Source organism: Leptonychotes weddellii, chromosome 11 (assembly GCF_054177405.1).
Source record: "Leptonychotes weddellii isolate Sample4059 chromosome 11, ASM5417740v2, whole genome shotgun sequence".
NCBI classification, from domain to species: domain Eukaryota; kingdom Metazoa; phylum Chordata; class Mammalia; order Carnivora; family Phocidae; genus Leptonychotes; species Leptonychotes weddellii.
In genome coordinates, this window is record NC_138379.1 from 9,822,376 (window position 1) to 9,838,206 (window position 15,831).

General features: G+C 40.8%; 1 protein-coding gene across 1 annotated transcript; it reads right to left on the bottom strand.

Annotated features, from left to right (window-relative positions):
• Window positions 1–2,744: 2,744 nt before the first annotated feature.
• On the bottom strand, window positions 2,745–15,568 carry LOC102729688 (transcobalamin-1). Its single transcript, XM_006746779.2, has 9 exons — window positions 15,435–15,568; window positions 12,327–12,506; window positions 11,089–11,229; window positions 9,819–9,974; window positions 8,357–8,547; window positions 5,830–6,019; window positions 4,653–4,839; window positions 3,276–3,394; window positions 2,745–2,969 (listed from the first exon to the last, which is right to left on the bottom strand). Exons 1-9 carry the CDS (start codon window positions 15,511–15,513, stop codon window positions 2,908–2,910), a joined length of 1,305 nt encoding a protein of 434 aa, XP_006746842.2. The 5' UTR covers window positions 15,514–15,568; the 3' UTR covers window positions 2,745–2,907.
• Between the last annotated feature and the right edge of the window lie 263 nt (window positions 15,569–15,831).

Here is a 15,831-nt window from a genome sequence, read left to right on the forward strand (position 1 = left end):
TAAGAATTCATCATATCAGTGAGGTCATATGATACATGTCTTTCTCTGATTGACTTATTCCACTCAGTATAACACCCTCCAATTCCATCCACGTCATTGCAAATGGCAAGATCTCATTCCTTTTGATGGCTGCATAATATTCCATTGTATATATATACCACATCTTCTTTATCCATTCATCTGTCAATGGACATCTTGGCTCTTTCCACAGTTTGGCTATTACGGACATTGCTGCTATAACATCAGGGTGCATGTGCCCCTTCGGATCCCTACATTTGTATCTTTGGGGTAAATACCCAGTAGTGCAATTGCTGGATTGTAGGGTAGCTCTATTTTCAACTTTTTGAGGAACCTCCATGCTGTTTTCCAGAGTAGGGCATACATTTCTTAACTCATATATTTTGATAGTCCTTGGCTAACTATTGAGTGAACTTTGTTTTGTAAGGGAGAGTGGGATATGGGGGTGGGAGGGGGAGAGGCAGAGAGAGAGAGAGAAAGAGAGAGAATCTTAAGCAGGCTCCATGCTCAATGTGGAGCCTGATGTGGGGCTCAATCTCACAACCCTGAGATCATGACCTGAACCTAAATCAAGAGTTGGACACTTAATCAACTGAGCCACCCAGGTGCCCCTTGAATGAAACTTATTGATTAATTTATTTACCTGTTTTCTCCCGTGCCTCATTTTCTGGTATCCAAGCACCCAGACTCTCAATGGACATCTGAGAGGTTTATTTGTGTTGACTATTTTCTGCTGTGGCAGCAGAGGTTGCTCCCTTCAGACTTAGTCTCAGTTCTGTCATAGTGCTAGGCTTTAGAGCTTCTCATAAGGCAAGGGTGGCCAGAGCTAGGACTCACTGGGCAATGTCAGTAGAACGTGAAGGGAATGTTACTCCATTTCCCTCCATGTCTGTTTCTGAGATTAAATGCATTCCTATCAGATAGCAATGTTACTATATTCTACTATGGGACCACTGGTTGGGAAGAACTCAGCTCTGTTTGTTAAGAATGGAGGCTCACAGTGCTTCAGGGAAGTGTTAGAATCACAGTGCCATAAGTGAGATTTTATGTTTAATCCAATGAGAGGAATTAAATGAGAATTACAAGGGAAATGACTTTTTAATGCTGTGATTGTCTCTTATTTGAATCCCTGTCAGTGTGCCAATTAGAATATCCTTATACCACATTTGGGAGAATAGGTCTAATACAAATTGTGTGCTTTACCGGTGTTGACTGGTTATTATTGACAGTGAGCTAGAATCATCGAGAGAGAATCTCCATCTCAAAGGGACCTATTCTAAATTTGTTATATGGAGATTCAGTTTCATCAGTCTATTGTAGGATTGATACTTTCTGTTATTTTTTGCTTGAGCTTCCTTATTCTTCCTGATGGACAAACCAACCAAATGTACTGTTTTTTCCAGGACACTACCAGTTTTTAATCTGTCTTTTTGAGTGTAATTATTAACAGTGTTAATAAATTTTACCCTTTACAGCAGTTGTGGTTGGATGTTAAGTTGCATGGTCACACTGTTTATGATAGACAGGAATGGCAGTGATAACGTTTTGCATATTTATCACTGTAAGCCATTATCCCTCAATTTCACATAGTTTGTAGAGTCCACAAACAGGTCCGACAGCGCTGCCCCATGTGAACAGCACCATGAAGGTCCCCCATCTCTAACTTAGCTTTCAAGATGAGATACAGACCCAAGGGGATAGAATCCATTGCTGCCTAATTATCTGTCATACCCAGTTAATGAAGAATAGAGTGGAGTTGACCCTGAGGGTTGAGGATCAGTACCAGAAGTCAAACCTTAACTATAAAGCAGGGTTGCTGGTGGAGGGGAGGAAGCTAAGAGTATCATGAGGAAACACGGGAAGAATGAGAGAGATATTGATAAAATTATTTAATTCTGCCTGAAGGCATCTTCCTTCTGGGGGTTGCTTTATTTAAAGATTTTATTTATTTATTCATTTTAGAGAGAGAGTGTTTGTGAGCAGGGTAAGGAGCAGAAGGGGAAGGAGAGGAAGGTGTGGAAGGAATCTCCAGCAGACTTGGTGCTCAGTGTAGGGCTTGCCCTGAGGATCCATCTCACAACACTGAGATCATGACCTGAGCTGAAATCAAGAGTGGGACACCTAACGGTCTGAGCCATGCAGGCACCCCTAGGTGCCCCTGATTTAATATATATATTTTTTAAATGTGAATTCTACTGAAATGAACATCAAAGATGAGTTTTTCTGCATGTGTATTTTGATGATATAAATATCAGAGTGATTTTATGGGGAAGTAAAAGGAAAATACATGTGGAGGAACAACAAATGGACCCCAAGGGAGATAGCTGGAGGAGGGGATGAAATTATTCCTGAGACTTTATGGACTGACCTTTTGTGTAGAAGCCTCATCTTTCTGTCTTTCTCCAGAGCAGTATTTATCTCTACTCACTGCCTTTCTAAGTGGACTTCAATATGCCCACTCAGTTTGTCCCTTACATCTGGGCCTCAGAGAGCTGTCTCCCTACAGATTTTCTACCTGATCTCATTGGCTGCTGCTTCAACATTAGATCTGGAACCTTATCTCCATTCTCACCCACTGCCCAAGTTCACTCACACAGTTAGCAGTCAAACCTTGAGTAGAAATCAGCTTACACACGTGGTCTAATCTCTTTTCCCTTCCCTCTTCCCACAGTGGTCGTCCCTCTATCAATAATCACCCTTTAAACTGAAATGATTAGAACATGCTCTTTTTGTATTGCTGTTGATCTTTTATTGAACACACAAAGAGAGAAGGGGAGGTTATTGACCCTCTGTTGAAACTGAGATGAGTGAAAAGGATGGCATGAGGCCAATGTCTGCCTGCAAGTCCACTGCAAATGATTTGATCCAGCTGAGGGAGGTTTGAATTTATTAGTATGTGCTCCAACGAACCTCCAAATCATCTCCTGCATGGACAACATAACTACCAACTCCTGAAAAGGAAGAACGAGAAGTGGGTCAAATGATTTTTTAAAATGACTTATTTATTTTAGAGAGAAAGAGAGCAGGAGCAGGGGGAGGGGCAGAGGGAGAGGGAGAGAATTTCAGGCAGACTCCCCACTGAGTGTGGAGCCCTACAAGGGGCTTGATCTCACAACCCTGAGATCATGGCCTGAGCTGAAAGCAAGAGTCTCACTTTCCCAATGCCTGGGCCCATTACCCACCAAAGCTCACACCCTCACATCTGGATGTTTGGGGCATTGTCACTCTGTGGGGCTTTCTAGCACTCTCTCCCTTACCTTGGCTCAGGTGTTCACCATTGCTCAGGAGCTCCCAGTAGGTTCTGTCATTATTGTTGGCCTTTATGCCCTGAACAGTGGTGATGTAGGGGCCCCATGAGCTCTCCTCCACTGTGAAACTGTGGGGACAATAAATGAGTTACAGAAACTTAGAGTTTTCAAAGGCAACCTTAATGGGCATTTCTCAAACTTCAGTGTACCTAAGAATCATTTGAAGCAGTTATCAAAAAAAGCAGATTTCCTGACCCTATCCTCAGATACTTTGATTTTGTAGGTCTGGGCGGGGACTAGGAATCTGCATGTGTCATAAACACTCCACGAGATTCTGATGCAGGCACTCCACAATCTATGCTAAATGAGAGGAATGATGCCTCTTTCTGCCCCTGCCTCCCCTTCAGAGTAGACACTCTGTAGTCAACAACTACTAATCTTCTATCCCAAGATAGTCACTGTTGAAGATACTAAAGGAGCACAAGAAAATGTTAACCTCATGTCCTATAGGCAACATAAATTAGTAGGTTTTCTCTTAGGAAAGAAGAAAGGGAAAGAACAATTAAATATTTCCTGCTGTCTTTATTAAAAAGTGACATGGTCAATGTCTGTTTCACATTCCCTGGTCACATTTCTCTGACTTCCTGGGAGCCCTTGAAAGCAACCTTTATAATATTTCTATATATAATGTGTATATATTAGTATGTGTATATATAGTATTAATTCCTATATTATATATATATATAACACTACATACATACACACATATATGCATATATGTAATTTTCTTTATGGAATCTTACATCATGTTATTGGACAAATAATTGCTGATTAGATTCAGGGAGTCAAATGAACCATACCTTTAGGAGGCAAAGTCAATATCTTAATTTTAATATTTGACCTCTTTAGGCCAGGAAAACTTAATCTAGGGGTCCATGAATCTGAAAGGGGTGGGAGCATGGAGAAGAATTTGTGAAACCTCTGATTTAAAGGACAAGTTTTGTGTGTATGTCCGCCTGTCTGGGATCAGCATCCACTGCACTGATCTGATTTTCACAGGGGTCAATGATTCAATAATAATGACCCAGTGTTCTAAACACAAAATGATTGACCTGAGAGGTTCTATTTGTTGAAGGAATTTTACTGACAGAGGAGAGATCCTTGGGACTTATTCACCCACTAAGTGAATATTAATTTAATACCTACATGTGCTAGAAGATGAAAAATCTGACCTTTTTTTAAATCCCTGCCATGAGATGTAGATGGACAGCAAAGTACCAATAAAGAAGTGTTTCGAATGTACTTTGTATTCAGGTGCTTATGTATTCTTACTGAGTCTTTCAAAAATCACCAAATACCTTCACCTTAGGTTACATACAGACATACCTAAATAGAGTTGCATTTTCTTTCTGAGCTTGTTCCATCACATCTAGGAAGACAGAACCATCTGCCACAGAGACCACAATGCGATCTTTTGCATTATTGATTACCACAGAGTAATTTACTTTGATTTGTGAGGCTGAAACAGCAGGTGTCACTGATATAGGATCCTGAGTGGAGATGTTGAAGTTACCTGGCAGAGACAGAAAAGCAGAGAAGAATTACTATTCAGAACAATAAAAGTGGTGTTTGAGTTTGCATACCCATCCAACCCCTCTCTCAGGCCTCTAAGGAGCAAGAATCATCAACCAAGGGGCAGATCTCTCATGTGACTAAACCAGATATGCACCAGTTTGTAAATGAGTGTGTTTGGCTCCACTCCCAGCTGTTTAAGCAATTCAGTTGCCCTGTCTCCCGTTTCTCACAGAGGCTCCTGAGTTTTGGGGGCTTTGTTGTTGTTGGTTGTTTTGTTTTGTTTTGCTATTGTATTGCATACAATAATGCTTCCCTTTTTTTTGGATGCCTTTTTTATTTCTTAACATTTATTGAAAACACATTAAGTGCCAGGCACTGTACTAATCATTTTACATGGCTTATCTTATTCAGTCCTTACAAAAACCAACGTTAGATACTATTATCATTTGCATTTTTTTATATTAGTAAACTGAAGTTTAGGGATTAACATTTTTTTTGAGGTCCCTAAACCTGAAAGTGGCTGAACCAGGAATGAGCAAAGATAAAAGTCAAGTCTTCTTTCATCCCTAGTTGAAAAATCAGTTATTTGAATAAATGATTCATGCCGTAATTTTCTTATGACACTGCCATATTCCTCCCATATTCCTCTGAGCTCCCCGAGGGCTTACTCACTATGAGTGAGAGTCAGAGACACCATACTTTGCTTAGAATGGGAATGATGCTCAGAACTTCTGTCTAGCTGGCCATGAGAAAACATGCCTTTGGAGATAGACATCATTGAAACAAGTCTACCCAATGTTTGAACCAAGAACAACACCTACTACCCTGTTAAGAACAAATCCTCAGGTGGTTATAATCACTGGTGACACATGGAGGACCGAGTTCTATCTGAGAATTGTTATGCTTTAGTGGTTTATCTGGTCACTTTTGGTCCCTAAGGACACCTTGGTCTCGCATGCTTTGGGTAATATGCTCTTTAGTACTCTACCTGAGTCATAGACACAAGAAGAGTCTTTATTAACATCCAAGTAGGTCTTTCCCATCAGGGCTGGTAAGATCTGAGCTGTAGCAGTTGGCATGCGAAATGCTCCTTGAGAAATTTCTGTGAGCACTGTATCCCGTGTTTTCTGGCAAACCCATTGACTTTTATTGTAATAGTCTGATGAGACAAAGAGAGCCTAATGTGTGAGAGAGAGGGAATGAGAATGAACTACAGAAACATCAAATAAGGGAAAAGCCTATATCTAAAGAATTCAGTAAATATTTATGGGTCATTGACCACACGGGAAGCACCTTGGACAACTAGGATACCTTTTCTGCCACCAAGAAATTTATAAACTAGTTTGGGGGGAGGTGGGGAATTGCTTAAGAACACAACCGATAATGGCATCAATGAGAACAGGCTGTCTCTACCATATTCGCTCTTGTAGCCTTGACACTGGAAGAATACCTGTCACAAAGAGGCACTTGATAAATGCTGTTAACAGACAATCATAAAAGAGCCCCTAAGATGAATGGCTTAAGAGAAACATCTAATGCCATGGTGTTTCAGAAGAGGAAGAGCACATAAACATTTAGTGACACTGAAGAAAGCCTTTGTGGAGAGGCAGTACTTGAGGTAGGTCTGGACAGTATATAGGCATTTCAGTAGGGGACATGAGGGGAGGAGTACTATACCCAGAGGGAACCATGTGATCAAGCGTGCTAAGATAGGTGCGGCCAGGGCATGGCCTGCCCGTGATAACATTCTATATTTTAGCAAAATCCTCAGAGGATTCCTCCTGGCCTGGGAGGCTGGTATACAGGGGAGACTCAGGGTGATTGTGAAAAAACAGGCTTGAGAATGAGGTTGGGGTCACATTGGTGGATCCTCAAGCTTCAGGGTGAGGTGTCTGACATTATTTCCTTAACCATGGGGAGTCCAATAGATTCTTGTATAGAAACTATCCAAGCAGCAGATGTAAACTGGAGGGGACAGCATGATGGGGTAGGAAAAGTTAGGAGGGTATCAGAGTAAGACAAGGACTAAAATGGGCTGGGCCTGCAGACATCATTCTGTAGTTTCTCAGGGAAGGACAGTTCCTCCTTTCATTTTCTTCAGAAGATCCTTTAAGTTAACCAAGCTGTCAACAAGCATTTGTGGGATATTAAAAAAAAGGATCATATTTAATTACCTCTTAAAAACTGTCTTGTAGGCAAGCAGCTCTCAAGCCTGCTGTAAATTAACATCACTTACACAGTTTTGAAACCACACCAAAGCCCATGCTCCACCTCTGAGTTTCTGGTGTGGAGTCTAAACTTTAGTGTTTCCCAAAAGCTCCTCCAGGTGATTCAAACTTGGAGCCAGAATGGGCAACCACTGTTTTTTTTGTTTTTTTTTAAGATTTTTTTATTTGCGAGAGAGAGAATGAGAGACAGAGAGCATGAGAGGGAGGAGAGTCAGAGGGAGAAGCCGACTCCCTGCTGAGCAGGGAGCCTGATGTGGGACTCGATCCCGGGACTCCAGGATCATGACCTGAGCCGAAGGCAGTCGCTTAACCAACTGAGCCACCCAGGCGCCCCGGGCAACCACTGTTTTATGAAGTCCAAACTCAGCAAGAAGGCAACAGCCTCACCAGCACCAACAGTAAAAACAACCTGTGTGATTACACCCCAGCTTCTTCTGGTAATTTTCCCCAAGGCCCTGCGCTGGCCCCATTGAACACCTTGATCTTCCTAAAATACGTTATGTTCTTCTGTACCTCTGGCATTTGTCTTTATTGTCCTCTCTCTCCCCAGGAAGCCCTCTTATCCTGGGGTGGCTGGCAGACTCCTACTCATACTAAAGACTCAGTGAATTTTTTTCTATGAATTTTCCTTTGTCTCTTCTTGTATCTACCCCTTAGAGTTGAGTAAATCAGTGAATGTGCACGAATAAAGCCCCAGACTTCAAGGAACATATACAGACAGAGTAGGTGTTGGTGTTGAGTGTGAGTTTGGATACCAGCTGTTTCGTTTCCATCCCCATCTGAATCACTTTCTGGCTTTGTAATGTCAGGCAAGTTACTGATGCTCCATGACTCATGCTCTCATTCTGGGAAATGGAAGTAATAAATATTTTCCTCACTGGGTTGTTGTATGTGTTAATGAGCATGGCAATAAAGACTAGCTGGTATTACTGGCACTGCCTCTTATTACTTGGACAACATTAATCTAATTTGGGAGGTAAGAGGCAAGCACCAAATGCTGGTATATGGTAAACTGTGAGATTACATTTGATAGAATAACATAGTAGGTTGTAGTGGACTCTAGAATTTCGTAAAAAAGCTGTAGTCAGGAAAAGCTTCATGGAAGCATTGGACATGGAAAGGTAAGGATTGAAGGTGAGGAGAATACATTTCTGTCAGGGGAGCGGAATCACATAAAAACAGTTAGTATAGGAAACAGAATGGGTAATATCTTAGGGGGCCAAGAAGAAAGCTATTTCTTTCCTTCATGACTCTCTCCTCTGTCTCCTGTTTTACCCTCTGACTTACCTGCATAGCTTCTCCTGTACTATATATGTTTCCAAGGAGACCATTTTCTGTTTTCTGAGACAGAATCTTAGCTATCAGTGACTCTACATGATTATCAATATTCTCTAAATCCGTTGTATCTATTTTGTTCTGCCCACTTGTTATACTTCTTTTCACACAGGTCAGAGCCAGGACAGCCATCGCGCCGGTATCTGCCAGGAAGCAAAACATTGGTGATAGGGTGACCAACCATCCTAGTTTGCCTTGGACTGAGGGGGCTCCTGGTATGTAGGATTTTCACTGCTAAAAGAGGGACAGATCTGGGCAAACTGGGAAGATTGGTCACGCTAGTTGATGATGGGAGAGAAGGATTTGAAGATATAGCAATCATCCCTCCAGCACTAACCACTCAAATATTTCAAGATCCATTTCTTATGTTGAGTAACCCCATACCTCATACTCAATAACTCACCTGTTGGTCATAGAAACACATATGGATTTGCAGGTGCATACACATGAACAGTATTCCACTTCTACATCTTGGTTGTTTTCATTTTTTTCATCTCTCAGCCAAATTGGCAAAGGAATTGAGATAAGTCAGTATGATACCCCAAATAAAATATGTCTTTGCCATGTTCCAGTGTTTCCATTAGGCTGATTAGAAAGTAGCACTTAAGAGAATTGTTTTCCAATAAAGCTTCTTAAGGGGGAGGATGAAACAAGAGATTGGAAGAAGGGAGGATAAGGTCTTTTTCTGGCTTGTTATTTGGTTTCCCTGACATTCTTTACATATGATACCTTCCCCTTCACATAGAAAGAAATCTCACATTCTCCTTGTTATAGAGATACTGAGTGGTGATTTTCAGATTTCTTGGAGGAAGATGAGCTTGTGTATCTGGAGCCATCCGGCTGAGCAACAATACTAGCTGTCTAGAGGGGGCTTCTTTTTGGATGTGTAAGCTGACCCAGGAGAAAATTTCTAGTTTTCTCTATTGGAGATACAGACTTTATTGTTCAAAATATTGGGCCTTGTCCTGGAGAGGTTGTGTTGTCCTTGTAAGCCCACACATGCAAAAGGTCCCAATAAATTTGAGAAAGAAGCAAAGTTAAGATAAATGAATTCCACTGTCTTCCTTTCTCTAATACTTATACTTCCTAAAATGTCTTATATGAAGATTCTCACAGTCTATCCTTATTTTACAGATGGGAAAAATAAGGTCAAAGATTAACACCCATTGATTATATAATTCAAAGAACGGTAAGGTAGCAACTGGATCTTTCTACTATAGTACACATCTAGAAAGATGTTTAAATGCCCCCCAATATCCACTCTTCTCAAAAAGAAAATTCTCTTCCATGATTGCTAGGGTAAAGAGGATTAAAAAAAAAAAAGCCAATGTATTTACTGGTAGAAAAACTCAAAGGAAAAGACTTACCAGGGACTGTGTCCTCTATGCCAAGGGAATTGGGTGTAATGACTCACCTACTGAGAACTGTTCATGAAAATAGTAATTTTTACTTTCAGGATCCAAGATTTTAGTAACTTCAGTGATTGAGTAATTCCCACTGAATAGACACAAGGCCAAAATGTCCAGGCTGAGCTGGTAGTAGTTAGTCAGTGGATTACCATCATGGTCTTCTGTCAGAAAGGAAAGAAATACCTTACTCATGGAAATAATACTGGAGTAATAAATTTTCAAACTATTCCTACTTGCTTTGTTCGAATTTCTTTACATTTAAGAAGGGTGAGTAATAGAGGCGGGAAGATCGCTCATAGAATCAGCAAATCTGAGAAATGTGAAGGCTGTTAAGAGCCACCAAATTGAACTCAATTCCTTTCATTTTATAACAAAGGAGACTCAGCACTAAAGAGATTAAAATACCATTCTGATACTCAGGTGGTTACAGAACTAGGACTAGAACACAGATTCCTCCCCACCCCCACCCCAAACCTCTTGCACTTTCAGTGGTAATGTGTTCAAACTGTAAGTGAAATAGAAGTAGAGGCCATCTCAAAAGAAGATGGGATCAGACAGGCTTAATGAATAATAGGATAAATAGTGGGTGGGTGTTGAAATAAAAACAATGCACCCCATAGCAGCTGTCATAGTCAGCCTGTTTTTCCCAGTGATAAAGTACTTTTGGCTTTCGTTCTTCTACTAGTTCATATGCTTTGGTACTTCTGACATAGTGTCTTGTGTTGCTCAGCTGTTTCTGGTGTATTTCATTATTTGTCTAAAAACCAAGGATCTAGAGAACAAGAGAACAGTGTCGTGTGTGTGCGTGTTTGTGTGTGTGTACATGTGTGTGTGCATCATCATTTGTAAGGTTGATGTAGAGTCGGTGCTCATTTGAACTTATTTGAAAGGAAAATTCAAGACGCTGTGGTGCCTGGGTGGCTCAGTTGGTTAGGTGTCTGCCTTTGGCTCAGATCATGATCCAGGGTCATGCCTGAGCCCTGCATCAGGCTCCCTGCTGAGCAAGGAGCCTGCTTCTCCCTCTCCCTCTGCCTACCACTCCCCCCTGTGTGTGTGCGCTCTCTCTCTGTCAAATAAATAAAAATCAAAATCTTTAAAAAAAAAGAAAATTCAAGACACATGTTGAAGGAGGGAAGAAGGGAAAGTGATCTGCAAAGATTGTGGGATGAGTAGAATGAAGAGGAGAAAGAAAGACTGAAGGGAAACTTCATTTAGTTCTGAACCAGTGGAGGAGAAGATAAGGTTGTCCAGGGTATCTGAACATTTGATTCTCACCCATATTTTTAATTTCTGCTTGGAATTTATTTTCTAGGTCTCCGACGAGTTCAGAATAATTTATAGAAATTCCATCAGGCCCTTTACATGCTCCCAAAGCCAGTATAGCCAACGTAAGCTGTCCCGAGGTTAAAGATGGCTCTGAAAAGAAAAGTATTCAAGTTTAACGAGGTACATGCTTGTGATTTTTCTTTGGCCTCCTGTGTTTCTTGTGACTTACATTGCCTGTCAATTCTCTCTTTTTTTCCACTCTATACCAGTATTTTACTGTTCTCTTATTTATTCCCAAAGCAGAGACTTTTCTAGCAGTGCTGTATAAATGCAAACTAGATCTGAGTCTTCCCCATGCAATCATGAGATGTTTTTGGAATCACACAATCCTTATAAAAATTTTAAAAGAAAAAAAATAGATAATAAAACCTGGGGATTTATTCTCTGTGGGTGCCATCTTGCCAAGATAGTAATAATTGACTTAGGTGTTCTGCCTTATAGAATATCAAAGTTCTCAGGCTTCTCTTAATTCTTAAAATAATATTGTGAGGTAGGTAGTGGTGGCTTAATTTTCCCCTTATTTCAGTTAGAAAGCTAAGGCTCAGTATTGACATGAAGGACTCAGTGGGGAGCCTGCACTCAACCCCAGTCCTCATCAGGGGTGCCTGGGTGGCTCAGTTGGTTAAGTGTCTGACTCTTGATTTTGGCTCAGGTCATGGTCTCAGGGTTGTGGAATTGAGCCCCACATTTGGCTCTGAATGCTGAGCATGGAGCCTGCTTAAGATTCTCTCTCTTTTTCTCCCATCTGTTCCCCCTCTCCCTCTCTAAACAAAACAAAACAAAAACAGAGAGAAAAACAAACAAAAACCCCAGTCCTCATCTCTATTTCCCTGTGATTCCCTTGCTATTGTCAGGTTTCTTATGTGTGGGTCACATCCTTGTCTGGTTGTCAACTCAGCTAGCTTATATAATAGTGTTAGTGAATGAGAGTCTTTAATTTCTTTTGCTTATCCTTGTACCTTTTGAAGGAAATGTTTTTCAGGACTCAAGTAAGGCCTAGACATAGAGTAAATGGCACAGATGTGATGTTTTGAGGTACCTTTCTGTCCCCTCAAGTTTTATACAGCTAGGATAGATGTAGCAGGGAGACTTCGGACACACGATTTTGTCCAAAGATCTGTGGCTGGAGAGAATCTTTATGGATAGGTAAGTCTTCTTCGAAATTTTCCAGAGATGTAGGTACTCACTTTTATTTTCCACAGCAGTATTGATTTGTTGGATCAGCTGTTGTTCTTGGTTTGGGTTCAGGATCCCACCAAGTCTGAGGGACAGCAGGACATTGGCAGCATGGATTCCTTTGGTATATTTTGAATTGATCATTGTGCTTATCAGAGGGTTTAGAGCAGTATAGTATTCCTTGCTTACCTCTGTGGCATGGGAAGGAGGAGATAAGAAATATACATTAAGAAAATATTAAGGAACAGGAACACTAGCAATGGGGTTGGTATTAAAATGTTTAGTAACAGATATGGCACAGACAGAGCAATCCAGTGGTCACTGGCTAAGTTGCTGGAACAGTACAAAGGTGGGTCTGGAGTCTCTGCTATGTCAGGTATTACTCCTTTACCAACCAGCATGGAAATGTTTCTGTGTTTTAACAGCTGTTTCAGCTAATGTGTCCTGACAGAACATCAGTCTTGCCTGGGAGATCTAGTATCATTCACTAATTTTGAGGATGAGGCCTGACCAGGATGTCCTTAAAAAAAAAAAAACAAAAAAACCTCCTTAATTGAAGGCTTAATGGAGACTACAATACATGTCTTCTGAATCCCAGTCCTTTCTACTTCCTGGATTGAGTTCTTTCCTTCCTCCATCTTCTAAATCAATCAGATTAATATTGAGGGAAACAACGCAACAGTTCTATGTTTCAGTGGTGATTGACCCCAAAGCTGAATTGTCTGGTTGCCCAACCGACCTGGCATCAAGATCATTATTCAGCACCATGCACCTTTCAGAAAACCCTCTAGTCTTAGCCTACATCATGTCCAAATCTCAGGAGAAAGGATAGGGAGAGTCACATTCTACTGTGGAAGTAAAAAGAGAGTCCAGAGACCCCAAGAACTAGAGGAAAATTAGAAGAATTAGTGACCACTTAAAACATTTTTAAATGTACTTTGTTCAGGGCACCTGAGTGTCCCAGTTGGTTGAGCCGCCAACTCTTGATTTCAGTTCAGGTCATGATCTCAGGGTGGTGGGATTGATCCCTGGGTTGGGCTCTGTGCTTGGCTTAGAGTCTGCTTGAGATTCTTTCTCTCTTTCTCCTTCTGCCCCTCCCCCTGCTCATGGTTGCTTTCTGTCTCTGTAAAATAGGGCACATGTTGTAATGAGCACTGGGTGTTATACGCAAATAATGAATCATTGAACATTACATCAAAAACTAATGATGTACTGAATGGTGACTCACATAACATAATAAAAATAAATAAACAAAAATTAAAAAAAAATGTACTTTGTTAACACTCCCAAGCAAGAAAAAAAATGTACTTTGTTAACACTCCCAAGCAAGACAAAACCTACCCATCTCCGGATTATCTCTTGGGTTATTAGGTTACTGAGAAGAGCATGAGCCCTGTGTTCAATCAGACCTTGGCTGGATTCTGTGGTACTTAACTTATCACTATGGGTGTCTTATGTAACTTTCCTGACCTTCAGTTTCCCCATTTTAAAATTGTGGATAGGGGTGCCTGGGTGGCTCAGTTGTTAAGCGTCTGTCTTCGGCTCATGTCATGATCCTGGGGTCCTGGGATTGAGCCCCGCATCAGGCTCCCTGCTCGGCGGGAAGCCTGCTTCTCCCTCTCCCACTCCCCCTGCTTGTGTTCCTGCTCTTGCTATCTCTCTCTCTGTCAAATAAATAAATAAAATATTAAAAAAATAAATTGTGGATATTAACACCTATTTTATAGATATTGGACAAGGAGTCACTTAATAAACTGTAAAATACCAAACATATTATCACTTTTAGCTCAGCTGGAGTTTCTATCACTATATTTAGAGAACTGAGGCAATGTGAGTTCTCTACTCCCAATGTGGGGCTCAGAATCACCACCCCGAGATCAAGAGTCATGTGCTCTACTGACTGAGTCAGCCAGATGCCCTCCATCTTTCTTCTCTTTAAGAGAGTCAGGGAGATCTGAACCAGTGGTTGTAGAACAGTCCTGGTTTATTACAAGAACAATTGGACAATTGTTGAGTCGTGGCTGAGATTTTGTGGAAGCATCCAGTTCAGTAGAAACAGACTTTTCAGTTCCTGGTCAACCACTCATTAGTTTCCTTGACCATTAAAGACAAAGCTAATTATTTTATACAATGAATTAAACTTCAAAACCTCCACAGAGACCCTCTATTCTTAGGATACAACAAAAGAAATGACAGGCCAGGAAGAGAAATTAGAGTTGGCAGAGTTTGTGCTTTGGCTTGTGTGAATACAAGTCTTTCTATTGTGGTGTTGACCTCTTCTTGTTGGCTTCAGAATACCAGGAGCATGTAGCCACCAATGGCACCACATAGTCATCTTTGGACTGCGTTTAAGCTCAATTCCAGGGTAAAGACATAAAAAAGAGAAATAATGCACCTGAGATCTATACCAATTATCTTCAACTTATGGATGAAGCTAAAGAAATTCAGGAACATTAGATCATTCAGCTAGTAAGGGGTCAGACTACACCTGAACCAGTTTTTCTTTCTCCTACTTAGTATTTTTTAATAGAATCACACAATCTCAGTATCCTATACCCAGAGGAGAAGATGAGCTTATACCTGTGTCCTGTGGAGAAGAGTTGGAGGGAGGGAGACATGTAGCTTGGAACATCTAAACTCAATAATGACAAGAGAGGTCAATAATGACAAGAGAGGGATTATTAACACTATTTTTTTTTCTGTGTAGTTATAAGGGGTTAACCCAAAACCTATGGGTTGAACTTCAAAAAAATAGATTGCATCTCAAATTCAAAAGAAAACTTTCTATGATCTTGAAAAATTTCTAGGATCATGAGTATTCTATCATTGAAAATGAAGAAGAATAGACAGTTGCTTGGTAGGGTTGCTATGGTGGAGAAAATCTCCATATAGGAAGAACAGTTAGGCAAGTTAGCATTGCATCTACAATCCCTCTTAAAATGACATACATTATGGAACTTTCCTCACCATGTCCTGCCACATTTTACATTACTCATAGAGTCCAACCACAAATAGAACTGAAATAGGGTCTTTCTTCAGGTCACTCTAAACAAGTTCCCTGCCAGTAGACTTTAGAAGACTATCACACCAAGAGTAATTTTAGCTCAATGCATACTCACCACAGATTTCACATTGTTGTCTTGGAATAAGAGAAAACAAGAGGAGCCCCACTAGGGGCAGCTGGTGGGATTGTCTCATCTCTCCAACAGTGTTCTGTAATGGTGAGAGCTTGTCTGGCTATTTATTGGGTGATGGCAGAGGGTAATGAGAGCTCCTCCTTTAGCTTGCCTCAGCCTCTTTCACTCAGGCAAATATTGTGCAATATCGGGGTGTGGTCAAATGTATTTGTCCAAGAATTGTGATAAACCAGGAAGAAGACTTGAAAGAGGAAGAGGAAATAATGTTCTTTGTTTCCTGTCCCAAACTTTAGGATTCACATTCCTTACTTGCCTTCAGCCCAATGAGAATAAATGAAATGTCCCTGTTTTCCATTCCACTTTGCTGGTGTTTTATTAT

Coding starts and splice junctions, on each gene's coding strand:
- LOC102729688 (XM_006746779.2), bottom strand. CDS start 15,513: ATGAGACAATCCCACCAGCTGCCCCTAGTGGGGCTCCTCTTGTTTTCT. Junction 12,507..15,434: donor ACAACAATGTGAAATCTGTG/GTGAGTATGCAT, acceptor CCCATGCCACAG/AGGTAAGCAAGGAATACTAT. Junction 11,230..12,326: donor TACTGCTGTGGAAAATAAAA/GTGAGTACCTAC, acceptor TTTTCTTTTCAG/AGCCATCTTTAACCTCGGGA.